This window comes from Ailuropoda melanoleuca, chromosome 13 (genome assembly GCF_002007445.2).
Source record: "Ailuropoda melanoleuca isolate Jingjing chromosome 13, ASM200744v2, whole genome shotgun sequence".
NCBI classification, from domain to species: Eukaryota; Metazoa; Chordata; class Mammalia; order Carnivora; family Ursidae; genus Ailuropoda; species Ailuropoda melanoleuca.
The window spans coordinates 15,449,852-15,475,754 of NC_048230.1; the positions used below are offsets into that span (position 1 = coordinate 15,449,852).

Sequence of the window (25,903 nt, forward strand, 5' to 3'; positions counted from 1 at the left end):
TAAGTTGTCTTCTAGTGTCGATAGGATTGTAAGAGATAAGGTACGTGACTTGTCTTGCACGGAGTAGGTGCCCTATCAACGGCAGCTTTTACTTTTAGCAGTTTAAGACATTTACCTTTTCCTTATTTTTGCGGCTCACCCTGTCCTTAAGGCAAACTCCAGCTAACTCTTCCCAAAACCCTACCTCTCTTTTCTGTCCCCCATCCGGTCTCTTGAATACTTCTCTCCTCCTGTACACCCACTTTTCCTGCACCCAGGCCAGGGGAACAGAGCTGAACGAATGAAAGGAAATAAATCTAAAGCAACTATTTTGAGAAAAACATTTGTTTCAAAATTATCGTGTGTGTGTGTGTGTGTGTGTGTGTGTGTGCGTGGGTCAATGAGAGAGAGAAAACCTTTGTTAAAACTGGGATATCTGCAAACCCCAGTAAAGTAGGACTGGAAATTAAAATGAAACAAAACTGCATATTCTACTGGTTGGTATGGAAAGAAATCGCCAGCTTTTTGAGTGTGTGCCCAGGGGCTCCGGCCTTCAGGGGCCTGACGCCGATGCGCCAGAGCCCAACAAGGGGGGAGGAAGGAAGGGTTTCAAAAGGGGGCGGGGAGGGGCGGCTTCACCGTTCTACACTTAGGCCTTGAAGGCCAGTGCGGACTGACAGTCTCGCCCGCACCCAGTGCCTTCCTGCGGCGAACTCCCCCAAACCCGCGCTGCCCTCTCTGTTCTCCACCTGCCGCGCGCGGCTTTCCTCCTCCGCCGGGGGTGGGGGCGGGTGGGCAGAAACCGCCGCGGCTCATGGGGACCAACTGAGACCCCGAGCCCGGCGCCCGCGCCCACCCGGCGGAGCCGTCGGGGCTCCCCGCGCGGCTGAGCGGCTAGGCGCGCGCCACGATCCCCGGCGCCCCGGGACCACCCGCGCGGCCCGCCAAGCCACCCCACCCCATCCCACCCCACCCCACGCCCACGTGACTTCCTGAAGGGCTGCGGGGCCCGCCCCTCCGCTGCTCAGTTTCGTTTCGTCGCGGGCCTGGGGCGGTCTCGGGGCAGTGGCTGCCACCGCCGTTCCAGCGCGTCCCGTCGCGTCCCCAGGAGCGCCATGGCGGAGCTGGTCCCCCTGGCCGAGGAGCTGTCGTGCTCCATCTGCCTGGAGCCCTTCAAGGTGCCGGTCACCACCCCGTGTGGCCACAACTTCTGCAGCTCGTGCCTGGACGAGACGTGGGCCGCCCAGGGCCCGCCGTATCTGTGCCCGCACTGCCGCGCAGTCTACGACGCGAGGCCGCAGCTGCGCAAGAACACGGTGCTGTGCGCGGTGGTGGAGCAGTTCCTGCAGGCGGAGCAGGCCCGGGCGGCGCCCCCGCCCCCCGACGGCTGGAAGCTGCCCGCCCGCACCTCCGCGTACAGCCCGGCGGGCCAGGTGGCCTGCGACCACTGCCTGAAGGAGCCCGCCGTCAAGACGTGCCTGGTGTGCATGGCCTCCTTCTGCCAGGAGCACCTGCAGCCGCACTTCGACAGTCCCGCCTTCCGGGACCACCAGCTGCAGCCACCCGTCCAGGACCTGATGCGCCGCAAGTGCCCCCAGCACAACCGGCTGCGGGACTTCTTCTGCCCCCAGCACGACGAGTGCATCTGCCACATCTGCCTGGTGGAGCACAAAGCCTGCTCGCCCGTGTCCCTGAGCCAGGCCAGCGCCGACCTGGAGGTAGGGGTGGTGGGCGAGGGCGCAGGGAGGCAGCCTGGGCCTGCTGGGTGGTGGACAGGGAGCCACCGTGGGCATCCTGGCCCACTGCGGATGACCTGGGATAGGAAGATGGACCTCGCTGGGTCTTGCTGGGCCTGAGAACCGGGGCAGGGGTGTCCCGGATGTCAGAATAGAAAGGGGCAAGGAGAACATATAGCCCTCCTCTGTCATCCATGGTCCACCCTCTTCCCCCTACTTCCTGTCTTACAGAGGGGACCGCTGAAGGCAGGTGAAGTCGCTTGCCTGAAGCCTAGTACTTGTCTGGTGGTGTTTAGTAGGGGGTTTCCAACATCAGATAGGAGCCCAGGAGGTTACCTGTGTTCCCTCATTAAATCTTGGCAGCATCCAAGACGTGGGTAGAATTAGGTCCATTTTACAGTTGAGGAAATGGTGGTGCCGAGAAGTTAATTTAGCCTGAGCTGACCTGGTAAGTGGCTAAGCAGGCATTGGGACCCTGGCTGGTTCGACTCTACAGATGGCCGCTTTTCCCCATGACCAGCCTGATATCCAAGTTCATGGAACATGGGACATTCCTGGAGGCTTGAGGTCATGTGAACAAAAGCTTTTCGTGAGCCAGAGAGTTCTAATGAGCAGGGAGGATCGTTGCTAGCAGAAGGGTGGGCAGAGTGCCAGCTATCTCTGGCTACGACCCACAGGCAGAGCCAAACTCTTGCACCAGAGTGCCCTCCGCCCTGGCTGAGTGACTTTGAGCACAGCATTTGGCCCCTGGGCCTGAGTCTTCATCAGTAAAGCGAGGAGCTGGGACCCTAAGGGGCCTTCCAGTTCTGTGATGATTTTAGTGGTGTGGGGGAAATCATATCTTCCCTCGTGGACTCAAGGCAGAGGCTGAAAAGGTATAATCGGACCACCTTTTTTTATATCAGCCTGAGCTCCAGCGCGTGGCCTGATTGCCTGTAATTCTCGAGGCCCTGTCGTGGAGAACAAGGGCTGTCCTGTTGTCGAAGGAGATGGGAGGCCTGGCCAAGCTTTGCGGCGGCACCAGGACCAGGGTGCAGGCCTTGCTCCTGAACAGCCACAGCCCTTCCCGGGCCCAGCCTGCTTCTCTGTCCGAGCTGGGTCCCTCAGGACTTCCTCCCTGAGTCTCAGAGGCCAGACCTCAAAGCAGTGTCTGAGAGTTGACCTCTGAGGCACAACCATGTCAGGAGCAGCCACCTGTGTCTTCACCTGCCGTCCTAAAGAACCTGCCAAGCCTTTCGAGCCAGAAGCCCGGCGCTGCCCTGTATCAGCTGTGGTTTAGGGCAAGCCCCTGCAACCCCCGAGCCTCCGCTTCCTCATCTGTAAAATGGGATTAATAGCATTCCCTCCCGATCTGCAAGGTGGTCGGTCCAGGGCGATGAGCTTGGGTGGGTGTGGGAAGTGCTTCATAGGCGGGTCCTCGCATCGGATGGCTGGTTGGCCCCGACCTGGACTGGGTGTTGAGACCTGGGTTTGAATTCCGAGTCTGCTTACTCGCTGGGTGAACGCTAAGCACTGCAGGTGTAATTTCTGGGCACCCGGACTGGAAGAGCGCTTGCTGGGGTGGGGGCGTCAGGCTGCCATATCTTCTTTGCCTTGGGGTACACGGTCCTGTCCCTGAGGACCAGGGCGGCCGGCTCCTGCCAAAAGGCTCTTCTAGAAGTTCTTATCCATGAAGGCAGAAGGCAAGTAAAGGCCGGAGGGTTCTTCTCAGCCTGGCCTGGAGCTACATCTTGCTCTCAGCCTGGGGCCTGGGGCCTGGAGCTGGAGTCTGCACCCAGCGTCCTCGTTTATCATGCACGCTTGGCTTTGTAATCCTTGTAACAGGCCTGACCTTGCCACCTCCCCGCTCCCCACCATTGTCCTGGCTTGCCAAGTCTTTCGATCAGCCCCCCCCCCCCAACCCTGCTGCTGCTCCCTGCTGGGACAGAGCCAGCCCCATCTGGGCAGTGCCCCAGCTCTGGGTGGCTGGCTTGTCTTGGACAGTGGTGCGGGGTGGACTCGGGGCTCTGTGCCTCCCACGTCCTTAGGGAGGACTCAAGTCCCGGAGCTGTGAACACATCCTCAGAACTTCAAAAAGTTCTCTACCCTCAGTGAGGGGATTGTTGCCCCTCAAAGTCCTTGGGCCACTTTCCTTTGTCTGGAGCCACATAGTCTCCTCTCTCTGCCATCAGGAGACTGTCACATATGCATTTCATTAGTGGTGGATAAAATTTTCCAAAACATAGCATTTTGGGGTGCACTGCTGAGAGCGGCTGTTGGAGGTGGAACAGTTGGCAGCCCCCCAGGTGTTCTGAGTTCTCTTCCAGCTCTGGGACCTGTGAGTCCGGATCTGCCTTGGCTTGGACTTCTGTCTTTGGCCCACAGTTTGTCTTGGCCACTGTGAGGGCCCAGGTCAAAGGGCATTGTTACAGAGGTTGAATCTGAAACATCATCATAACTTGGGGTTTCAGGGTCAAGTTAGTATGGCCTTGGCTGCTTCCAGCCCTTACAGGTGACTGTCTTTGGGTTGTTCAAATCCAGATTCAAGGCCAGGTTTAGGACCTAAATATCTCTGGTGAAGTGGGAGGGGCAGGAAAGGGGGCAGGCTGGAGGGTGTTGAGCCAGCCCGTTAGGGGAGGTAAATGTTGTTTCCTAGACATTTCTTGTGTACTCAGTGCTTTGATTATAACACGGAGACCTTGTAACACGAGTTAACAGTGATGTGACTCTGTTCTTCGATGTCCTTGTTTATAAAGGTCCGGTAACTCCCACCTTATAGCGTTGCTCTTAGCTCTCAGTAGGTTAACACCTGTGAAGCACCAGAGCGATGCCTGGCTTGCAGTGCATGTAGAAGAAACCCTGGCTGGTATTATTCTGGTGCTGGGTTTTTTTTCCCCTCCCCATGTCTATGCCCTGAGCAGGGAGGGAGGACACTCCCGATATTGATTCTGGAAATTTATAGAAATACTAAGAGGCCTCAGATGATATTATCTTCCTTCATGCGTAATAGGCCTAGGTTCCCGGAGGTGGCTAGGGATTTAGCAATTCTGAGTCACCTTAATTCAGTTTCAGGGATTGAGCTGTTGGGGGGCGGGGCTGCTGCTTGTCCATCCTTATTCCTAGTGTGTAGCCTGTGGAGGTCCCCACCCGTGGGGCCAAACAAATGAGCCTTGGACTTCGACTCTTGTCCCCATGCTTCCCTGAGGTTAACAGTGACTCTTCCAGCTGCCTTCCGGAATTGGCAGATGGTTCTGGGAGAGGAACCCCCGATTCCAGGCTTATCTCTCTGGATTGCCTTCCCCCAGTTCTTGGCTCTGTCAGCCTTCCCTGCTTAGTTAGCTCTCCATTGTTGGTGAAGCAGATTTTTCTTCCCAGCAGTTTGCTTTTCTGGTTGTTTGTGGTGGAAGGGCTAGCTCGGATGACCTCATCTGCTGACACTGAAGCAACCATTCCAGCTTGTTCTTGGCTCTGTGTGCGCTCAGCCCCCTTGCTGGCCTTCCTGCCTCTGTTTCATCGTCTGTAAAATGGGTGCTTCTAAGGAAGCCCCTAATCATACAAGCGGACCGTTTAGTTTGTCCTTACTAAGATCCAGGCACTGTGCTGCGCTCTCACGTCGTTTCAGTCAATTCAGCTACTGGCCCCGGGAGGTGGAAACATTTGTATCTCTTTCTTGGCCGATGACACAGGTGAGAGATGCTTGGACAGCTGGGAGCAGGGGCTGGCACCCTGGTCGGTCTGTCTTCAGGTCCTACGCTCCTAACTTCTTTCTTGTACTGTTGCTCAAGCAGTTTGAAGGGACGCAATAAAAACGAGAATGCTTCTAAAAAGCTCTGGGCAGGCAAGACATGGGGTGGCAGAACCACCCGTGGGACAGATTCCAGGGGCAGTCCCTGGTGTTGGGGGCCGGGGGGAGGTGATTTCTCATGCTGGTTGTTTTCTCTGCAGACCAAGCTGAAGCATAAACTGACCGTCATATACAGTCAGATCAACGGCGCATCGAGGGCTCTCGAGGACGTGAGAGCCAGGCAGCGGGATGTCCGGGTGAGCGGCAGGGCTCCCACCGCCAGCCTTGGCCCGGGCTTGGGTTGGTTTCACGCCCGGTGTCGGGAATAGACATCCACCTTGCAAGACATCCAGAAAGCTATGTCCCCAGGAAAGATCCTTCGTAGACCTAAACTGAAGACTGTCCACAAGCCCTGACCATGGTGCGGGAAGGACGGGGGCGATCACTAAAAATCAGGGCTGTAAAGTAGTAATAGGGGGGCGCCTGGCTGGCTCAGTTGGTAGAGCATGTGACTCTTGATCTCAGGGTTGTGAGTTCGAGCCCCACTTTGGGCATAGAGCTTACTTAGATCGTGAGAAAAAAGTACTGATATAAAAAGTGGTCATGATTTAATGGGGGGAAAAAACAGGAAGCAGAGTGTATACCCACTAGAGTTACATCTACTTATAAAAAGCTAGTGTATTCGTTTTCTAGAGCTATCGTAACACATTTCGGCCACCTCAGCTTACAAGGACAGAAGCGCGTTCGCTCACAGTACCGGAGGCCAGAAGTTCAGAATCAAAGGCAGGGCCGCACTTCCAGGTTCTAGGGCAGAACCCTTCCTTGCCTCTTCCAGCTTCCGGTGGCTCAGGCGTTCCTAGGGTTGTGGCTGGTGTCATTCCAGCCCTGGCCTCTGTCTTCACTTGGCCTCCTCCTCCCTCTGTGTCTTTTCTTCTGTCACTAATAAGGACATTTGTCATTGGATTTAGGGCCCACTTGGGTAATCCAGGAGAATTTCATCTCCAGATTCCTACCTTAATTACATCTGCAAAGACTTTTGCTAAGTAACGTCACCTTTGCAGGTTCTGGACTCTGGACCTATTTTTGGGGGGGAGGGGGGGTCGTTCAACCCATTACAGAAATAGGAGAAAAAGACTGGAAGGAAGTATAGTAATGGAATTGTAGTACAAGCATTGGAGTGGTAGAATTAGAGATTTTGGGGGGTCTAGTGTTTATAAGTTTTATAAGGTTTTCAATATTATATGTTGAAAGAATACATATATAATATATATATTTAAATATATATTTTTATATTTGATATTTGATATATATTAAATATATATATATATTAAGTTTATTTATTTAAGTAATCTCTATACCCCAAGACCAAGAGTTGCACGCTCGTCTGACTGAGCCAGCCAGGCGCCCCTAAAGGAATATACTGAAAGAAGATTTTTGTATTGAAAGAAGATTTGAGCTTATACCCTCCTCTAGAGCTGTCCGTCTGGCTTTATTGTGGCAGCTGCGGTGTGATTAGATGAGTTCCGAGTCAGAATATCAGCTCTGTTACATAGTAGCCTGTGCTACTTGCCTCCTGTGGGCAGATCTCTGAGCCTCGGGTTTCCCAGCCGCACAACGGAGTCCCACCTTTTTCGTGACGGTGGCCGTGCGGCTTAGGTGAGGGCATGTACGGAAAGTGCGTGTACTGCTTGGAGGGGGCGGGCCAAACTGCTAACAGAGATTAACCCCAACTCCCACACCAAATCCAGAGCCTTAAATAAAACAGAAGTTTCTTTTGCTCCCTTTGGCAGTTCAGTGCCAGACGCGAGCCGCCCAGACAAGCTCTGCTAGTCTCGGCTCCCCGTGATCGTTGAGGATTCAGTCTGTCTTACTCCCCGACTACTGCAGGGGGTTTCTCACCCCTGGTTGAAGCCGGGCCGCCGTGACGTCTTTGCTCTCGCCTGCGGACGGGACAGGGAAGAAGAGTGTTGCTCATACCGCTTCTGCTCACGCTGCGCGGGGAGCGGCTTAGTCCCGTGGCCGAGTCTGGCTGCAGGGGAGGCTGGGGACGTCGTGTGTGGTGGGGCAGCCATGTGCCCTGGGAAACTCCAGGGTGTTCTCTTAACTGAGAGGAAGCCATTCCCTTTGTTCCTAAGCTTTATACAAAGGACACCATGCCCTATGTCTTCTTCTGCACGTTGTTTTTTCCCCTCGTGGACATTTGTCCGTGTGTTGCCACAGTTCATTAACTTTCATTACTATTTAATATTCTAGCCTATGAATAATTTGCAGATTTGTATCTTATCGATAGACATTTGGTTGTTCCCGGGGTTCTGCTAATTCAGCAGAACATTCAGCAGAGCATTCTTGTGTCTGTCTCTGGGGCGGGCATCTGAGTGTTTTTCTAGAGGATATTCCCTGGGTCAGATTCACTAGACTTTGCCACATTCCCGCCCAGAGCAGTTGTGCCCATTCGTCCTCCCACGAGGTGCAGGTAAGAGTCTGGTGCTGCACACTTCACCAACACTTGGTACCCCAGGCTTCACTTTCTTGCCTGTCTGATGGGTGCCCCTGTGTCTTGGCCTGGTTAGGAGACAGCACATCAGAAGACAGAACAGCTTCGACAGGAATACATGGAAATCAAGGCGCTCATCGATGCCGCAGAGGCCACCTCCACACGAAAGATAAAGGAAGAGGAGAAGAGGGTCAATACCAAGTTCGACAACATCTACCAGATCCTTCTCAAGAAGAAGAGTGAGATCCAGGCTCTGAAGGAGGAAGTTGAGCTTGCCCTGACCAAGGGGGACGAGTACGAGTTTCTGGAGGTAGGTCTCAATGAAGATGGTGGGATGCGCTTTCCACCTGCCGTTATGCTGCTGACGGCAGGGCCGTGGGCCCGCCAGGAGACGGGGCTGGAAGAGATCCCTGGAAGCAGCTCCGAGACACACGCCGTGTCTGTTTTCTGTGCTCTGTGACAGCTTACCACAAACTAGTGGTTTGGAAGAGCATTTGTGTGTTGTCTCACACTCCCCGCGGCTCGGGGGTCAGGACACGGCTTAGGGGCTTTCCGTCTGCGGGCTGGCTGGGCTGCATTCCTTCTGGAACTGCGGGTTGTCTTCCAAGCTCACGTGGCTCGTGGCAGAATTCAGTTCCCGTGGTGCAGGCCCGGGGCCCCGCTCTCTCGCTGGCTGTTGGCTGAGGTCTGCTCTCGGTTCCCAGAGGCTGCTGCTGTTCCTTGGCATGTGGCCCTCTCTCAGCTCGCCAGCTACTTCTTCAAAGCCAGCAGAGAATTTCTCCCTCCAGGAAAGCCTGGTCCCTTTTTTCCCCCTGCTTAGATTACTTAGATTATTGGTCTTCTCTCTCTCCGTTTTAAAAATTTTAATTAAGTAGGCTCCACGCCCAACGTAGGGCTTGAACTCACGGCCCCGAGATCAGAAGTCCCATGCTCTACCAACCGAGCCAGCCAGGTGCCCCTCTTGTTTCTTTTTTTTTTTAACATTTTAATTCCAGTATCTAGTTAACATACAGTGTTATATTAGTTTTAGAATTCAACAATTCCATACGTCACTCAGTGCTTGCCGTGGTAAGTGTGGTTTTAATCCCCATCGCCTAGTTCCCCCATCCCACCACACCCCTCCTCTCTGGTAGCCACCAGTTTGTTCTCTAGAGTTAAGAGTCTGTTTGGCTTTGTCTCTCTCTCTTTTTTCCCATTGCTTGTTTGGTTTGTTAAATTGCCACAAATGAGTGAAATCATGTGGTATTTGCCTTTCTCTGACTTATTTTGCTTAGCATGATATTCTCCATATCCTTCCATGTTGTTGCAAATGGCAAGATTTCATTCTTTCTTGTAAGCCTGGTTCCTTTTAACGGCTCTTACCTGGTTAAGTCAGGCCCACCAGGATACTTACCTTTCTGATGAACTCAGAACCATCAGATCTGGGATCTTCATTATGTCTGCAGTATTTCCATACAAGGGAGCCGAGTCGCAGGAGTGCTGTCCTACCATATTCACTGTCCTGCCCATACTCGGGGGGAGGATACAATACAGGGTGCGTACCCCAGGGCAGGTGGGCCTCTTTGGGGCCATCTTAGAATGTTGCCTACTGCATACGTTTCCACCCCCTTCCCTCCATCCCTCTTCCCCAGGGACCCTGGAAGTGTCTTTCTAAAGGCCCTGGGTGACCGGCCCTGTCTGCTAGCAGCGTCCTCTCTTGTGACCCACCCCCGGCCCATGCCCCGCGCTGTAAGCACGGCAGAGGACTCACCATTCCCCAGACACCCTGGGCATCGGATGGGACTGCCGTGGCTGAACTGCTCTGCCTAGGAAATCCTGTCCTTTCTCTGGGGCCACTCCAGCTTCCCGCCATCTTCCTTGGGTCCCGTTATTCTGGCATTACTGGTGACCGAGCAGGTCACACCGCCTCTGCTGTAGCACTCAGAGGCATGGATTTAGATGTGCTTGTTGTCGTGCGTGTTCAGGCCGTCCGCTCCTTCGGGAAGGCCCATCCCGTGTTACCGCCCCCTTATCCTGGCATGCAGCGGGTGTTCTGGTGAGCCCCATCGATGGGGCGGCGACACCTCAGAGGACCAGAGTCCTTGTTTAGGTCCTGGGAAGAGTACAGGAGTGACTGGGAACCTTCTCTTCTCCCTGCATGGACTTCTTTCCATGCCTGGGCTGGGCGCCAGTGACTTTCACCTCCGTGTTCCTTCCTGTTTGTTGGAGTAGCTGCCTAGAGCTTTCTGAGAAGGATTCTGAGTCCCTACCTGGGGCCTCTTGATGCCGTATGACCGGATTTTATCCCAAAGTGTGGGAGCCTCTGTCAGTGCCTTCCTTTTCACTGGCTGTGCCCTGGCTGAACCCTTTGCCCCCTGAGGCATCCCTGTCCAGTTTTAGAACGAGTGTTCAGAGCTGGTCCTGGAGGACCGGAGATGGTCCTGCGTCTCCTGTACTTGGCCAGCCACAGGGGGAGGAGCGGAAGAGCGTTATCCACGGGGGTCAGGAGATTCGTGTCCCAACTTTGTCCTGGCCACTAATTGGCAGAGTTCCTGGCAGGATGCTGCTTGTTTCTTTTTTCTTCTTCTTTTTCTTTTCTTTTCTTTTCTTTTTTTCTTTTCTTTCTTTTCTTTTCTTTTCTTTTCTTTCTTTTCTTTCTTCCCCTCCCCTCCCCCTCCCCTCNTATTTCTTGACTTCAGTTTCTCCATTGGTAGGTGAGTGGCCTCTGAGGGCCCTTCTAGATCCAGGCAGCTGTGACCGACAGTGGCATGTTAGCCCCCAGCAATCTCTGGCCTGTAACTTGAGAAGGCCGATCAGACACAGGGAAGATCCTCCTGGGGTTCCTGAGGCCTGAGCCGGGGCCCTGGCTTCCCTGGAGCTGCTGAACTAACACCCTGCCTTGTTTCAGAAAGGGACAAAACTGCAGGGCATCTCCACAAAGCCAGTCTACGTCCCCAAGGTGGAGCTGAACCAGGAACTGATAAAGGGTGTCTGCCAGGGCACCTCAGACCTCAAAGCTGAGCTGAAGCGGTTTATCAGGCAGTCCCAGGACAAGAAGCCCGAGGAACCCACTGGCTCAGGTGACCATTAGCAACCCCCATGCTCCCAAACTGGGACCTCTGGAATGGGAGGGGTCCCCTCCGCATTTGGGGATGGGGGAGAGGGTCTTGATCCAGAGCACTGGGGCTTGAGTCGCAGGGGTCCGGACACATCAGCCCTCCATCTGGGAGGTAGCAGGGAATCCTCAGTCGTAGCCATCCTTCCAAAAATATTTCTGGGCACCTCGATGTTAGTGACGGGACTTTCTGGACGGGCTGTTCTTGTGCGTGATCTTGAGGCTGGCTCCGATGGCTTTTGAATGGACTCTGGGTTCTCAGTGTATTTGGTGGGGAATGGCTAGTTTTGGGTCAGAGAAACCTGGCATCCCTGACACCCTCTTTCTTGCCCCCCCTGTATCCAAGCCACGACCAGATTTTACTTCCTAAATTTCTCCTGACTCAAGTCTGCCGGCCCCCCTGCCAGCTGCCACCTGCCTGCTTTCTGTTGCCCCCAACTGCGTGGCTTTCTGAGGCAGCCAGAGAGAGCTTTTCAGGGTGCAAATCTGATCTCCTGGAACCGTCTCCCCTCACTCTGTTCAGAGAATTTCCATTGCTTTTAGATTTCAGACCACGCTCTTGACACTGTTCTAAAACCCCGGCCTGGTCAGGCCTTGCCCGTGTCACCAGCCCTGAAGTGCCCCCTCCTCCCACACATCTCTCTGCATGCAGTCCCTTGCATATGCTCAGCTTCCTGCCACAGGGCCTTTGTACATGCCCTTCCCAATGCCCAGAAGGCTTAGACTCCACCATCCTCACCAGTTCACTCCTCTCACCCTTCAGAGATCAGTTGAAACTTTGTATTTCTCAGCAAACCTCCCGTCACCACCACTCCCGCTCCTCAGACTGGGTCCCAGGATCCTTATCATCCCTTGGGAGCCTTTGCACATCTGTCGTATTGTTCTTCCCCCACTAAATTGCAGTCTCTGTGAGGGCAGGGGCTCTCCCCAGTGCCTGGCACAGAGCCTGGCACATAGTGACTCTTACTTACGGTGTAACCCTGGGGGAGGGGCTTGAGTTTCAGCATGGCTAGCTGAGAGTCCTTGCAGAAGGGCCTTGGAAACAGGCATGGCATGCTGCGTGCAGAAAGTACAGCTGTTGATGAATTGATCACACATATTTGTTTTCCTGGTACATCAGTGATTGCTGGTCTGGGGAAAGGTGATGGAAAAACCAGAGGGAGAGGAACGAGGCCTCTTGACCTCATTGCCACAAGCAAAGGACTCATCCCCGTTGACACAGGAAGAACTGGAACCTCAGAGAGGCTTCAGAGGTCAGGGGCACTGGTGGAGAAAACATTGACCCCTACATTTTAAGCCTGAGAAAAGAGGGACACATGAAACTCGTCTTTTTGTCACCTTGTTTCTCGCTCTTGTAAAGGATTGGAGAAGGAAAGTCAGTGGAAATCAGCTTTGTAAACCCTCTCTGCCCTGCCCCTGGCAAAGCCGGCCCTAGGGCTGCTTCGGAAGAGCGGCATGAACTAACCCCTTCTTCTTTGGCACAGGGAACCTGGGAGAGCATGGCCCAGCATCCACGCACAAACCCGTACAGTCCGCGAAAAAGGTCCCGAGTAAGTAACCCTGCTGCTGTTCTGGGGCTCCCGCCAGCCCGTCCCACGTGGCCGTGGGGGCCCGAGTGCTTCTGCAGATGAGTCTGGCCACGGCCCCAACCGAGTGGAGATGGACGGGCTGTCGCAGGGGCTCCCCTGGGGTGCTTAGGAGGACTGGCCCTTCGACACTGGCTATGCGGCCGGCCTGGGCCGGCAAGGTTACCAACACCCGTGCACACCTCTTGAGAAATGTTTGCTGACACCCAAGTTTTGGCACTCGGGCAGAGCGCCCCCTGGAGGAGCCTGGCGATGGTCCGGGAGGAGCAGTGGCTCCCCGTTGCCGGGAGCTCAGAGGGGCCGTGCCCTACACCTGCCTCACAGCCTGGGGTCCTCCCAGGATGCTGGTCCTGTGGCAGTGGGCGGGAGAGGAGGAGATGGGGCCAGAGGGAAGACGGCGTCTGGAAATATGACTCAGAAGTGGGAGTAAGGGAGATCTAGAGGGTCGTGTGGGGCTGAGTGGGGGCGGGCGGGGGAGCAGAGGATGATAGGAGAGAGCAGGCTTTGTCTACGGGCAGGGATAAGATCCACAACGCCCTGTTTCATTCCAGTGGCGGGGAAGGTGGTGGAGGGAACCCGAAATCTTTTAGGTCACGTAAACTTGAGTATGTTTCAGACTCACCAGGGGTGCATAAAACCCAGGTTGCTGGGCCCCACCTCCAGGCTGTCAGAGTCCGCAGGGTCTTGGGTGGGACCCAAGTTTGCATTGCCTCCAGATTCCCCGGCAGTGCTGATGCTGCTGGCTTGGGAGTCATTGCGTTAGCTAAACTCAGTTTTCGTAGGCATATGCTCCGGGCAGTGTTTAAAAACTATTGTGATATTTGGCAAGCACATTTCTTTGCTGACTCCCTTTTTGTTCTTGTGGGGTTTTTTTGGTATTTTTTTTTATAGAGATACACACTACACTAAAACGTGCAGATCTTAAATGTGCAGTAATATGAATTTTGATAAGCGTGTATGTGTGTTACCGTTACCCAAATCAAATTAAAGAATTACCCAGAAAATTCCTTCATGCTCCTCATTTTCCATCCCAACCCCCAAAACTGCTGTTGCAGGTTTCTGTCACCATAGATTCATTTGCTTATTTTCAGGGAAACATCTTGGCTTTATTTGTATGGGTCACATTCATGCAAATGATTATTATTATGGTGGTTTTTAAAAAAAGATTTTATTTATTTATTTGAGAGAGCGAGAGAGTGTAAGAGCATGAGCAGGGGAGGGACAGAGGCAGAGGGACAGGGAGAAGCAGACTCTGCGATGAGCAGCGAGCCCGACTTGGGGCTCTATCCCAGGACCCTGAGATCAGGACCTGAGCCGAAGGCAGAGAGTTAACTGACTGAGCCATCCAGGCACCCCTATTATGGTGTTTTCAAAGTGTCATTGTGCTGTGCTTGACAATATCTTAATTCTGAAAATTTTCTCTTTCAGAGGAAGAAAAGAAACCCAAGAAACCTCGTAAGTTATGCATTTGTGCCTCTTGTTGTTTCTGGAGATTGCCCAAGTGTGGAACTAAATGCCGGCCGCAAAGGCTGACCTCTCTGGTCGGGGTTCTGTGATGGGGCCCGAGTTCCGTGATTCTGATCTATCGCGGCAGGCGGGCCTGGGGTCGGGGGTGAGCCCAAGGGCACGTGAGTGAGACGAATAATGAGCGCAGCCCTGTCTGGACGCAGCTGTCTTGCTCCGACGGCCCAGGTGTGTGTTTGCGGAAACACCTCTCGAAGATCAGTGTGGAGGGGAGGACAGGCCATCTGGTCACTATGTCATGTGTCCAGTTCATGTTTCTTCTCCTCATCCCCAGCCCCAGCCCCTGCCACCAAGATGCCCACCTTCGGGGTCCCGGAGCAGTCACCAGGTCTAAAACAACCTGGCATGGAGAGTGAGTTATTGTGGGCAGGGGTAGTGTGGGATGTCCACGCTGAGTTTGTTCTGAAAACCGCTTTCTGTGTCCTCACCCAGATGTAGGCAAAGCCACCACCGTGCAGCCGGATGCGGTGGCCCTCAAGGCCAAGGTGCTGGAGACCTTCTTAGCCAAGTCCAGGCCTGAGATCCTGGAGTGTGAGTAGCGTGCATTCTGAGGAGCGATCCCGTTTGCTCTCAGGCCCTCCTGTGTAGCTCTGCTCACGTCTTTGCCCTCACCTCTGTCTGGCAGTCCAGCTTGGTTCCCCCTTCCCCTTCTTAGCCACTGGCCTGTCCTCCTCCATGTTGCCGCAGCCTCACTCGCTTCCCCCACACCCCGCCTCGCCAGCGCAGATTCCATAGGTGTTGCTTTGAACACCCAGCCCTGTGTGAGCCCAGCTCGCCCCTTTCTCTGGGCTCGCACCTGCAGCCCACCACTGTGCCCGGGGCATCGCTGGGGGCCCACTGCCAGCACTCCAGCTCCAGTTTTCTCCTCGGCTCCGCAGCCATTCCAGAACCTTCCCACTTGCCATAACCAGTCTCCTCCCTGTCCCACCCACCCTCTTCCGCGTCACAGAGAAGAGGGGCCCCTCGTCCTCTTGTTACTGCCATCTCTCCTGCATCTCCACCTGCCCTCTCCTGCCCCCTCCCCAGCGTCAGTCCCGCTCCGCTCCTCCTGCTCAGTCTGCACTCACGTTCTCAGTTAGGCCTTCCACCCGCACGTCTTCACCCTCACCGGCTCTCCTGGAGCCTGCCCCTCCACAGCATGTTTAAATTCCCCTCATCACGAAAGCAAAAGCAAAAGCAAAAGCAAAGCAAACAAAGGAACACAAAAGCGGCCAATGCAAACAGCCTCCCTCTCACCTGAATACTGGTGAAAAATACAAACTTCTGGCCCCGGGCCAGGGCTGCAAGATCCGGCTACAGGGGACCAGCGCAGAAAGCCGTGTGGTAATCGCATTTCCTCCGTGATCCTTTTGAGGGAAGTTGGAAAAATACAGCCACCTTCCTGTGGCTGCGTGTCAGAACTCCCGGAGAGCTTGACCCCCTTCCCACTGCTAGCTGCACGTCTCTGTTGCCGAAAGCCCCCTGGGCTTGTGGAGGGGCGGGAGCCGTGAGTCTGGCCTCTGTCCCTGCCCTCCGGTGAGCCAGTTCTGGCTGAGGCTGGCGGCAGCCTCCGTGCAGCTAAAAGTTGAGGACACCTTTCAGCCTTCAGTTGGCTGGACCTCTCAGCGGCATTCATCCTTCTAGAAGGGAACACTCCCTCTGTCCACAGTCTTTGTGCTCCCCCTGGGCACCACCTGTTCCTCTGGGCTTCCTTCTTCTTCTCTTTTTCTTTTTTTTTTTTAGATTTTATTTATTTATGTGACACAGAGACAGCCAGTGGGAGAGGGAACACAAGCAGGGGGAGTGGGAGAGGAAGAAGCAGGCTCCCAGCAGAGCAGGGAGCTCGATGCGGGGCTCAATCCCGGGACCCCGGGATCACGCCTTGAGCCGAAGGCAGATGCTTAACGACTGAGCCACCCAGGCGTCAGGGTGTTCCTTCTTAAGCACCTTTGTGAGCCTGTCCTCCCTTGACCGCCTGGAAGTGGTTGGCGTTCCTTCGTCAGCACTGGCTCTAGGCTCTTCCAGCTCTGGCTTTTCCTGTTTCCCATCGGCATCCTCGAGCTCACGCAGGCATCCGCACGCACTTGGATGCGGTAGCCGAGACCTCCCGCTGCAGCGCGCACCCCTGGCCCTCCTTTCTCTGCAGCTGCGGTGGCCCGGACTGTCTCAGGGCCTGCCTCCGTGGAGCTTCGGGCTGTTCCTGCCCCCGTGCAAGAGCCAGGCCTGGTGCTGGCCAGAGCTGAGTGCCGCAGGGCTGCTGGTGGCACGCTGAGCCATGTGTTTCTGGAGCCCTGGGCTCCGTGAGAGCAGCCATGTGAGCAAAGAGAGGGAATTCTAGCAACGCAGGACCTTAGAGAACATCTTCTGTCCTCCGTTCATTTTGCCCCGGAGGGAAGGGGACGTCAGGCCTCCATGAAAAGCATCCTGCCCTGAGCCACCTAGCAAGGGAGTGGCAGGCAGTGGTGAAAACCCCAGTTTCTTGGTTCCACGTTCCCAAGCTAGGGATTTCCCTTCTGCCGGGCTGCCTAGAGACCTGTCTCTCACAGGGCAGGGTCTCCTGGGACGGGAGGGGAGAGATGGATGTGTCTGGGGAAGGAGGCTGAGCATGAAGACAACACCCAGCTGAGCCCAGTCTTCAGATCTCCTGGAGCTGGTTGGAAGTGTGGCAGGAAGGGTAGGGAGGCCATGAGAGTGTCCCGACCTGGAATAATATTTAGGTAATTACTGTGTTTGGCTCCCTTCTGCCCACCAAGTAGTCTAGACCCTTTAGCTCTCTGCTCTGTGGCCCTGACTTGTCTCCTTTCTCCTGCTAGGGCCTCTCTCCCAGCTGTCCTACCTTCCCTGGTCACAGCACATGCCCACCATCCTTGTGACTCCAAGCTTTGCTCTCGCTGTCCCCTCTGCCCAGAATAGCCTTGCCCCACTCTGCTTGCTTTTTAATTTTTCTAAGTTTCCTGTTGCTTGGCTCAGATTCCAGCCTACCTGCTAAATGTTCCCCTGTGCTCTCCACACCGTTCAAGTAGAGCCACTTGTCCCTAGAGCAGTGTGCCCACCATTTAGCGGAGTGCAGCCTCACAGCGTTGTCACTGATGGGCTTGCCTTGCCATGAGGTCAGGTACCATGTCTGGTCAGAGTTGTGTGTCTTGCCCAGAATCAGGTGCTCGGTAAATGGGTTTGAGTGGACGAATAGACAGATGGGTGACTGATAGATGGACAGTTGGCTGGATTGATGGATAGACAGATGGACACATGTCTAGCTGAACAGAATGGATGGATGGATGGATGTGTGTATGGATGATGGATATATGGATGGGTGGTGGGTAGAGGCTGGATAGCTGGGTGAATAGATGGATGGAGATATGGATGTATGGGTGGAAGGATGGATGGATGGATGGATAAAATAAATGAAGAAGTACTATTGGTTGGGGAAAGGTTTAGACATGAGAGCACTTCAGGCTCCTTGTAATCGATCCCTTGGGTGATGCTTTCTTAGACGCCGTTAAATTCAGCCTGGACTACAACACCGCGCACAACAAGGTGGCCCTGTCGGAGAACTACACCGTCGCTTCTGTGGCGGACGCACCCCTGGCCTACCAGCCGCATCCCAAGAGGTTCGCGTACTGCTCGCAGGTGCTGGGCCTGCACTGCTACAAGAAGGGCATCCACTACTGGGAGGTGGAGCTGCAGAGGAACAACTTCTGCGGCGTGGGCGTCTGCTACGGCAGCATGCCGCGCCAGGGCCCCGAGAGCCGCCTCGGCCGCAACAGTGCCTCGTGGTGCGTGGAGTGGTTCAACACCAAGATCTCTGCGTGGCACAACAATGTGGAGAAGACGCTGCCCCCCACCAAGGCCACGCGGGTCGGCGTGCTTCTCAACTGTGACCATGGCTTCGTCATCTTCTTCGCCGTCGCCGACAAGGTCCATCTGATGTACAAGTTCAAGGTGGACTTCACGGAGGCGCTGTACCCGGCCTTCTGGGTGTTCTCTGCCGGAGCCATGCTGTCCATCTGCTCCTACAAGTAGGCGGGCCCCAGGCCGCGGCCACAGAGCCTCAGGCCGACCTCTCCGCGAGCCTCCTGAGACTCCCAAGGGTTGAGAGTGTGGGAAGGGACCTGGTGGAAGGCGGAGGGTCGGGGGATGGGGTACAAGGAGAGATCTGGCGGGGGGAAGGGGTGAGGGTGATGGCATGGTGGGCCAGGAAGCACTGCCACCTCCTGGTGCCCGTCCCAGGGCAGGGTGACCGCCTCCTCCTTGTTCTGGTAGGTGTCCGGGTGCTGGCACCGGATGGGGCTTTGGGGTGCCCTTTCCTCCAGGAGGGGGTCTGTAGCCGCGGCACGCTCTTTCTCAGGCGACATGGTATAAGTGCCTTTGTTCTCTGGAGTGTTTTGATGATTCTCTATAGGGCTATTCAGCTCAATAGATTTAAAAAAAATTCCAAAGTAATTGAATTTCAATATTATTCACCCAACCCCCCACCCCCGGCTCACATGTGGGGATTTGGGTGTATGCTCGGACTCCTGGTTATTTTCTGTCCTTAAGAGAAACTACCCATGGCAGGTCTCCACCCAGATCAGAGTTTCTGGAAGAAGTGTGTCCTCTCCCTCCATTGGAAAATAGCCCTGCTCCCCTTCCTCTCCTCGTACCTCACACCCCGCCTATGGTTTTCCAAATGTTTAATGCAACAGGAAGCTTTTCAGGCTAAGGTTCTGAACCGTGATCTGAGTCAGCCTTTGTGGAATTTGTGATTCAAGGTCAGGGTGACCCAGGTCCCACAGATGCAAACCCCTCCCATTCCCACTCTTGGCAGACATTCTTTGGCTGTACCCACAGAGCCTCGTGGGAGGCCTTCTTCCCATAGCTTAGGCTTTGGGGCAAGGAACTCCACAGGGCAAGAGCGACCCTGCTCTGGGTTGACGGAGTGGTGGTTTTGCTCTTAGCAGAGTGTCGTCTTGCCTTCTTACTGATAACCGGGCTCAGTGATCGCCTCTGCTCCCCAGGACTGTGAGATCCTGGGCTGGCTGGTGGAGCTGCCTTGGTGGCCAGCACAGTCCGAGTGGACAGCTGGGCTTGATACCTGTAGCCTGTAATTACACGAACAGGTCATGCGGGTCTGCCTCGGGGACCACGCTAGCTCACCTGCTGGGGTGACTACCTATGGCCCAAAGTGTCTTCTAGCAGATCCCTGGGAAGCAGCAGCATTCCTGTTTATCCCCGGCCACCGGCTGCACACCCCGTGCTGGCCCTCATGGGAGTCAGATGCCTGTCACTGGCTCTAGCCCCTTGTCTTTTCCTCCTTTGAACTAATTCCAGATATGGGGATTGACCAGGCCACGGGGGCACAGAGACTTTAATTAAGGGCCAGGGAGAGAACGTGACACAGGGCTCAAGCACAAGGGGCTAACTTTCCTGCAGTGCTTCTGTGCAGTGAAAATAACCCCAGTCTGCGAAAGGGGAGGAGGGAATGGATTGCCAGAATTTCCTGAGCTCCTTATCTCCTGATGTTGTCAGGATGTAAATTCCCAATCCAGAAATGGGAGGAATTTAGCCTCCTGTTGGTGAAATGAATCCTGCTCTGGCCTTTCCTAAGAGGGGGAGCTTGGATCAGGGTCTCTGTGGTATAAAAAAGGGGTCACCATTGGGGGCATGGGGACCCCAGACCTCTCCTATGAGTATTTGAGAATGTAACACATCTTTGGCCTTGCTCTGGAATTCTAGGGCACTTCAATCAGGCCCGGAGCACTGGAAATTCCTGACAGAGGTGTTCCGTGTCCTCTCCTGGCAAGGGCTTTCACTTCCTTGGGAGGGAGATGATCTTTGTAGGGAGGAGATCCCTGCAGTAGCCAAGATGTGGTTTTTTAAAAAGTCTTCCTCCTTTGATCCTGGGAAGAAGAGTTCTTTGGTGATTCTTCTCTGCTGTTGGCCCAGGTCAAAGCATCTTCATTGATCTTCTGAAACAAAAGCCTTGTCTGAAGCCAATTCCTCCTTGGAAACAGCTGGGCTGAGAGGAGGAGAATGCCGAAGACGAATCTGGGGGTCCCGCCGTGGCTGTCTTCTGCCGAGCTGAGGGCAACAGAGCGCTTTTCGCCTGGGGTCAGACAGCTCAGGGCAGGGGAGCATGGTTCCCTCTGTGCACGAGAGAGGCAAGTAGGTAACCCAAGCTGAGGTCTGTGCAAGGTGCTCTGGAGACTTAAGCCCTTGCTATCTCGAGCCATTCTGTTTGTGGTGGTGAGACGTAGCGTTCCCTCACCACTGCCCCGCGCAGAGTCCTCGAGGTTGGGGCAACTTTGTATTCATCTGACTTCTCCTTTCGCAAGTAAGTCAGATGAGGAGGTCTTGGATTCCTCCGCTTGCTACTCTTTCCATCCCATCATGGAGGAGACGCCCCCTGGTGCCCTGGGGAAGAGTCAGAAATCCCCAGAAACACAAACATAAAACTACTACCCCAGACGCAGGTATCAGGGACTGACTCTGCCACTCTGGCATGAGCAGGTCAGGGTCAGGGGTTTGTATTATTCAAGACCGGCCGGTGCCTCTGTTTTCATTACTCTGAAATGGATCTGTGATCTGTAACTAATAATGCGATGTCATCACTTTATCCCGCCCATATTGATTTTAGTTAATTTGGAATATTCGAGCTATTATTTCATGAGCTGATTTTTTAAAGGAGTCGATTTTTCAGGACACAATTAGGCTGTAGGCATGGATCTTTTGAAAACCCACGAGAACGACTAGGGCTGAGGCTGGTTGACATGCCTTGGACTCTGTGATTGTAACAAAACAGCGGCTGGTACTTCTCCCACCCCAGGCATTGTATGCAGTGTCTACTACACGCTGAAGAGTCTTGCATTTTCTAAGTTCTGTGAGTTCTTGTTAATTTTTTAAAAAACGTTCTCGTGAATTCTTGAGCCCGAGGGAGGTCATATGCCACAGTTGGGATGTTTGTGTTGCTTCAGAAATCATACATTGAAACCTAACCCCCAATATAATGGTAAGGGGTGGAGGGATTAGGTCATGAAAGCGGAGCCCTCGGGAATGAGATGAGTGCCCCTATAAAGAGATCCCCCTAGAGCTCCCTCACCCCTTCTGCCATGTGGGGCCCTAGCAAGAAGATGGATGTCTGAATTAGGAAGCAGTTCCTCACCACGCTTCGAATCAACGAGCACTGGATCTTGGCTGGATCCTCCAGCCTTCAGAACTGTGAGAAATAAATGTGTGTCATTTAAGCCACCCCGTTTCCGGTGTTTTTTGTCATAGCACCTCAGACTAAGACACCTCAGGAGCTGCAAAACTGAATAAAGGAAACCTTCCTTAAAATGGGGTGGGGGGGCACCTGGATGGCTCAGTCGGTAAAGTGTCCAGCTCTTGGTTTCAGCTCCGGTCATGATCTCAGGGTCATGAGTTTGAACCCCGCCTCGGGCTCCACGTTCAGTGCAGAGTCTGCTTGTCCCTCTCCTGCTGCTGCTTCCCGAACCGCTCTTGCATGCTCTCTCTCGCGCTCTCTCTCTCTCTCTCATAAATAAATAACATCTTTTTTAAAAAATGGAGTTGGGAGGCTGGCAGGGGGAGCTCTCAGGCTGTACCACTCCTTGTAGCCTTTTGCAGACCCAGTGGGAAGAGAGTACCTTGCATTCCCAGCAGGAAGAAGCCTATACTTCACTACCCCAGCAGGAGGGGTAGTAACTTTACTCCCCCGGCAACAGCCCAGCCAACGAGAGGCTGTTAAAACTCAGCACTGGGTGTTATACGCAACTAATGAAGCATCAAACTTTACATCGGAATCTGGGGATGTACTGTATGGTGATTAACACAATATAAAAAAAAAAAAAATTAAAAAAAAAAAAAAAAAAAAAAACTCAGCCAGTGAAAAGCCACTACACCTGGAGCTCCCAGTTTACTCCAGCAGAATTTTCGTTCATAACAGCCCTCCCAACTACCCCCGTTTCCTCTATAAAAGTGTTCCTCCCCTTTGTTCTCAGGACTTGTGTGTGGTTTTGCCATGACTTGCATGTCCCTAATTGCAATTCTCTGCTATTCCTGAATAATCTATTTTTGCTGGTGATATAACTCTCATTTTCAAGGTTAGCATTACCTTCTGGATTTGCCAGTCAGAAGTGTCCGTGGCCTGGGGACCCCCGAAGTGTGGCTGCTGTCTGAAGCAAGGGCGGTCCCGTTGGGACAGCGTCCTCCAGCCTGTAGAATCCAAACTCCAGGCTGTCAGCAGAATTCTGTTATGCGCCAGGTGCTGTCAGCATAGAGGTGGTGGGATCACAAACTTTGTGTGTTTTTGAAAGATTTTATTTATTTATTTATTTGACATGGAGGGGGTGGGGCGGGGAGAGCAAGCACAAGCTGCGGGAGTAGCAGGCAGAGGGAGAAGCAGGCTCCCTGCTGAGCAAGGAGCCCGACGCGGGACTCGATCCCACGACCCTGGGATCATGACCTGAGCCGAAGGCAGACGTTTAACCGACAGGAGCCACCCAGGTGCCTCATCTTTTTGGTTCTTCGTAAGGAACTCCATCTCTCTGCTTACAGTGCCCGTTGTTCCTGTCTGCTGTCCACTTTATCTATTAAAGCCCTTAGCTAATTAATTATAGTTGTCTTAAATTCCCGGTCTGACCATTGCAACATGCCTGCCATGTCTGCTCTCTCTCTTCAGATTGTGTTTGCCCTTGGTATGCTGGGTAGCTTTTCCTGGCTGGCCAGACATGGCGTGCTGGGTGAGAGGCACCCCTGCGGGAGGCCTTTGGTGTGGGGGGAGGAGGCCTAGTCCCGCGAGGTGGTCTCAGACCCGCGAGAGCCCGTGCCTCACTGTGCGCTTTGCCAGGATTTCACAGTTGTGTTCTCCTCCCCCTAAGGCGGACAGGGTGGCTGGAGGGGGCCGGAGTGGGGTATGGCTCTGCCCCCAGATCCGTTAGGCTCTGATAAAACCCCAGCAGGGCAGGCTCTGGTTCAGTAGCTTCTCCTGAGGACAGGCCTTGTTAAGAAGAGCAGAGAGCTCTGCTGTGTCTCAAAACGGCTCCTCCTCCCCGCCCGCCTGGAAGCTCGGGAGGACTTTTCTCCCATGTTCACTGTGGGAGCCTGACTGAACTCTTGGAAGTAAATCTCAGTATGGTGGGAGTCCCCATGTGACGGGGTCCCCTTGGAGTTTTGAACCTTCAGAGTCGTCCACACAGAGTCCCCAGTCATTCATCACTTCGTCTCCAGCTGTCTCTACTCCAGCACGGGTTCCATTGGGTGAGTCTGCTTTCAGAACTCATGATTCCTGGTGTTTGCCTGTCTGGGTCTCCAGTCTTGGGGACAGCAGTTTGCCCTGTGTCCCCCCCTCCTGTATGGGTCCAAGGAGAGTGGTGGATCGTTCAATCTGTCAGCTTTTTACTTTTTAGGAGGGAACTTCCAAGCTTCCTGTGTGTGGAACTGGAAACTGGGTATCCATGCTTTCATTTTTATTTATTCAAATTACTTCTAGTTTCCCTTATTTCTTCTTTGACCCATCAGTTATTTAGAAGTGGGTTTTTTTAGTTCTTACATATTTGGGGGTTTTCCAGGTATCTTTCTGCTATTGGTTTGTTATTTAATTCTGTTTTGGTAGGAGAATATACTTTCCATTGTTTGAATTGTTTGAAAATTTATCAAGTTTTGATTTATGACTCAGAATATGATCTAGCTTGGAAAATGTTCATGTGCACTTGAAAAGATTGTGTATACGCTTTCGCTGGGTGGAGTGTTCTATAAATGTCAGTCAGTCAAGTTGGTTGATAGTGTTGTTCAAGTCTTTTATTTATATCCTTACTGATTTATGTCTTGTATCAATTATTGGGAAAAGGGTGTTACAGTCTTTGACTAAAACTGTGGGTGTACCTACTTTCCTTTTTATCAGTCTTTGGTTTATGAAATTTGAAGCTCTCTTATTAAGTGCCTAAATATTTAGGATTTTTATGTCCTTTTGTTGAAGTGACCCTTTTATCCTTATGAAGCAACATTTTATGCCCCCGCTAAAATTCTTCGCTCTGAAAACTGCTTGTCTGATATTAATATAGACACTCTAGCTTTCTTTTGATTAATATTAGCATGGCATATCTTTTTTCCATCCTTTTGCTTTTAACCAGTGTCATTATATTTGAAGTGTATTTCTTATAGATGGCATATATTTAGTTATTGCTTCTTTTTGCAATCTGGCAACCTTTGTTTTTAACTGTGTGTTTAGACCATTTATACTTAATGTAACAAAGCATGTAGAATGGGAAATAATGCTGTGGTCATCTTTGGGGGGGAAAAAACTTCCATAATGCTTTCTTTTTTTTTTTTTTCTCCTTGAACACTTATATACCGGTTTCAGGTTTGCTGGCATGTATGCTAATTTATTTTTTGTTCTGTGCAATTACTATTATTCTACTCTTGAGGCTAGGGAAGTGTTCATATGAAAAAAACTACTCAGCTTGCAATTTTACATTCATCTTCTCTATGTAAAAGAATCACGCACACACACACACACACAATAGCATTTGAGCCTCCCTACCAGTGTCCATTAATAATATTGGATTACCCTGATGCTTCTGGAACTACCAAATGCAGTAACTCTTGAAGTGACACAAAGAGTAGCATCACCTGTTTAGTTGCACAGAAACTTAATTCTTTTTTTAAATTTATTTTATTTTTAAGTCATCCCTACACCCAACATGGGGCTCAAACTCACAACCCTGAGATCAAGAGTCGCACACTCCACCCACTGAGCCAGCCAGGCACCCCCAGAAACTAAATTCTTAAAAAACCAAACCAAATCAATACTTTGTTAACAGGGATTGCTTTTTTAAAAAAAGAAATGGCTCAGAAATGCATTCCCACTTTACAAAACACTCATTTATGAAGGAATGACGCCTCTTTAGGCAACACCTAATGCAGTCTGTGCTCTGCTGCTTTTTTGGAAAGTTATTTTTTAAAAATATAAATTGAAATTTCCTGATGATAGAGGAAGTGCCAACTATCTTTAGTCAGAAATAGATGCCAATGATGTCATCTTAAAGAATTCAATGAAATGTAAACAAAAAAGCGTCTGCGTGTATTTCCCTGTTGTGGGACGGCTGCACTGTCTCGTACTAGTCTATGAGCAGACCTCTGCTCTCTTCCAGGAGTCCTCCCTTTTGGGTGGGGTGGTTTCTGTTTTGCTTTTGTATTCCTTAATGACTCGTAATGAGACATTGCTGTTGATGTCCACCAGTTGGATATTTCTTTAGCACCTTCAAACAGTGACACACAAGTGACCTTTCATTTGTCACCTCTCTGGTAGGTGGCCAACAACCAGAAGCTAAGTACAACAGTATTAGGTGCTGTTGGACACTTAGGAAACAGCGGGCTTTGCTATGGGAAAAAGGAGAGAAGACTAGAAGACTAGCAGAAGGTGAAAAGTAGATGCTGGAATTGTATTCCAATTGTCTCTTCTCTGTTGTATTTTTGATGGTTCCCTTTCCACGAGGTAGGCTGCCGAGAAGGTCCTGTGTTCCTTAACAAAGCAACAATAGTTAGTGAAAGCCAGCTTGCCAAATCTGGTGTTGCCCAAGGGCGTGCCTGCCCAGGCCACAGGTCATCTTCTGTTGCTCTGTTTAGGACACTTGTCCCATCCCTGCCCTGGATATGCCTCTGTGGGTCCTTAGTGGCTCCTTGCGTGGAACTCTGACTCCACATCCCTCCCTACAGTGCTACTCTTGCCACACTGGCCTCCTGGAGGGGTGACTTATTCATTCAGTGAATACT

At 52.7% G+C, this 25,903-nt stretch overlaps 1 protein-coding gene and 1 non-coding gene across 3 annotated transcripts; both read left to right on the forward strand.

Annotated features, from left to right (window-relative positions):
* Positions 1–999: 999 nt before the first annotated feature.
* TRIM25 (tripartite motif containing 25) lies at positions 1,000–21,382 on the forward strand. Of its 2 annotated transcripts, XM_011220272.3 has the most exons (9): positions 1,000–1,697; positions 5,640–5,735; positions 8,049–8,282; positions 10,860–11,031; positions 12,551–12,616; positions 14,081–14,107; positions 14,451–14,528; positions 14,609–14,707; positions 17,649–21,382. In XM_011220272.3, the coding sequence occupies exons 1-9, from the start codon at positions 1,095–1,097 to the stop codon at positions 18,176–18,178; spliced, it is 1,905 nt and encodes a 634-aa protein (XP_011218574.2). In that variant the 5' UTR covers positions 1,000–1,094; the 3' UTR covers positions 18,179–21,382. The 2 variants fall into 2 exon arrangements, with proteins under 2 accessions (XP_011218574.2, XP_034495702.1); XM_034639811.1 differs by lacking the exon at positions 5,640–5,735.
* On the forward strand, positions 5,960–6,032 carry TRNAK-CUU. Its single transcript has one exon. It is a non-coding gene; the product is annotated as a tRNA-Lys (tRNA).
* Positions 21,383–25,903: the final 4,521 nt, after the last annotated feature.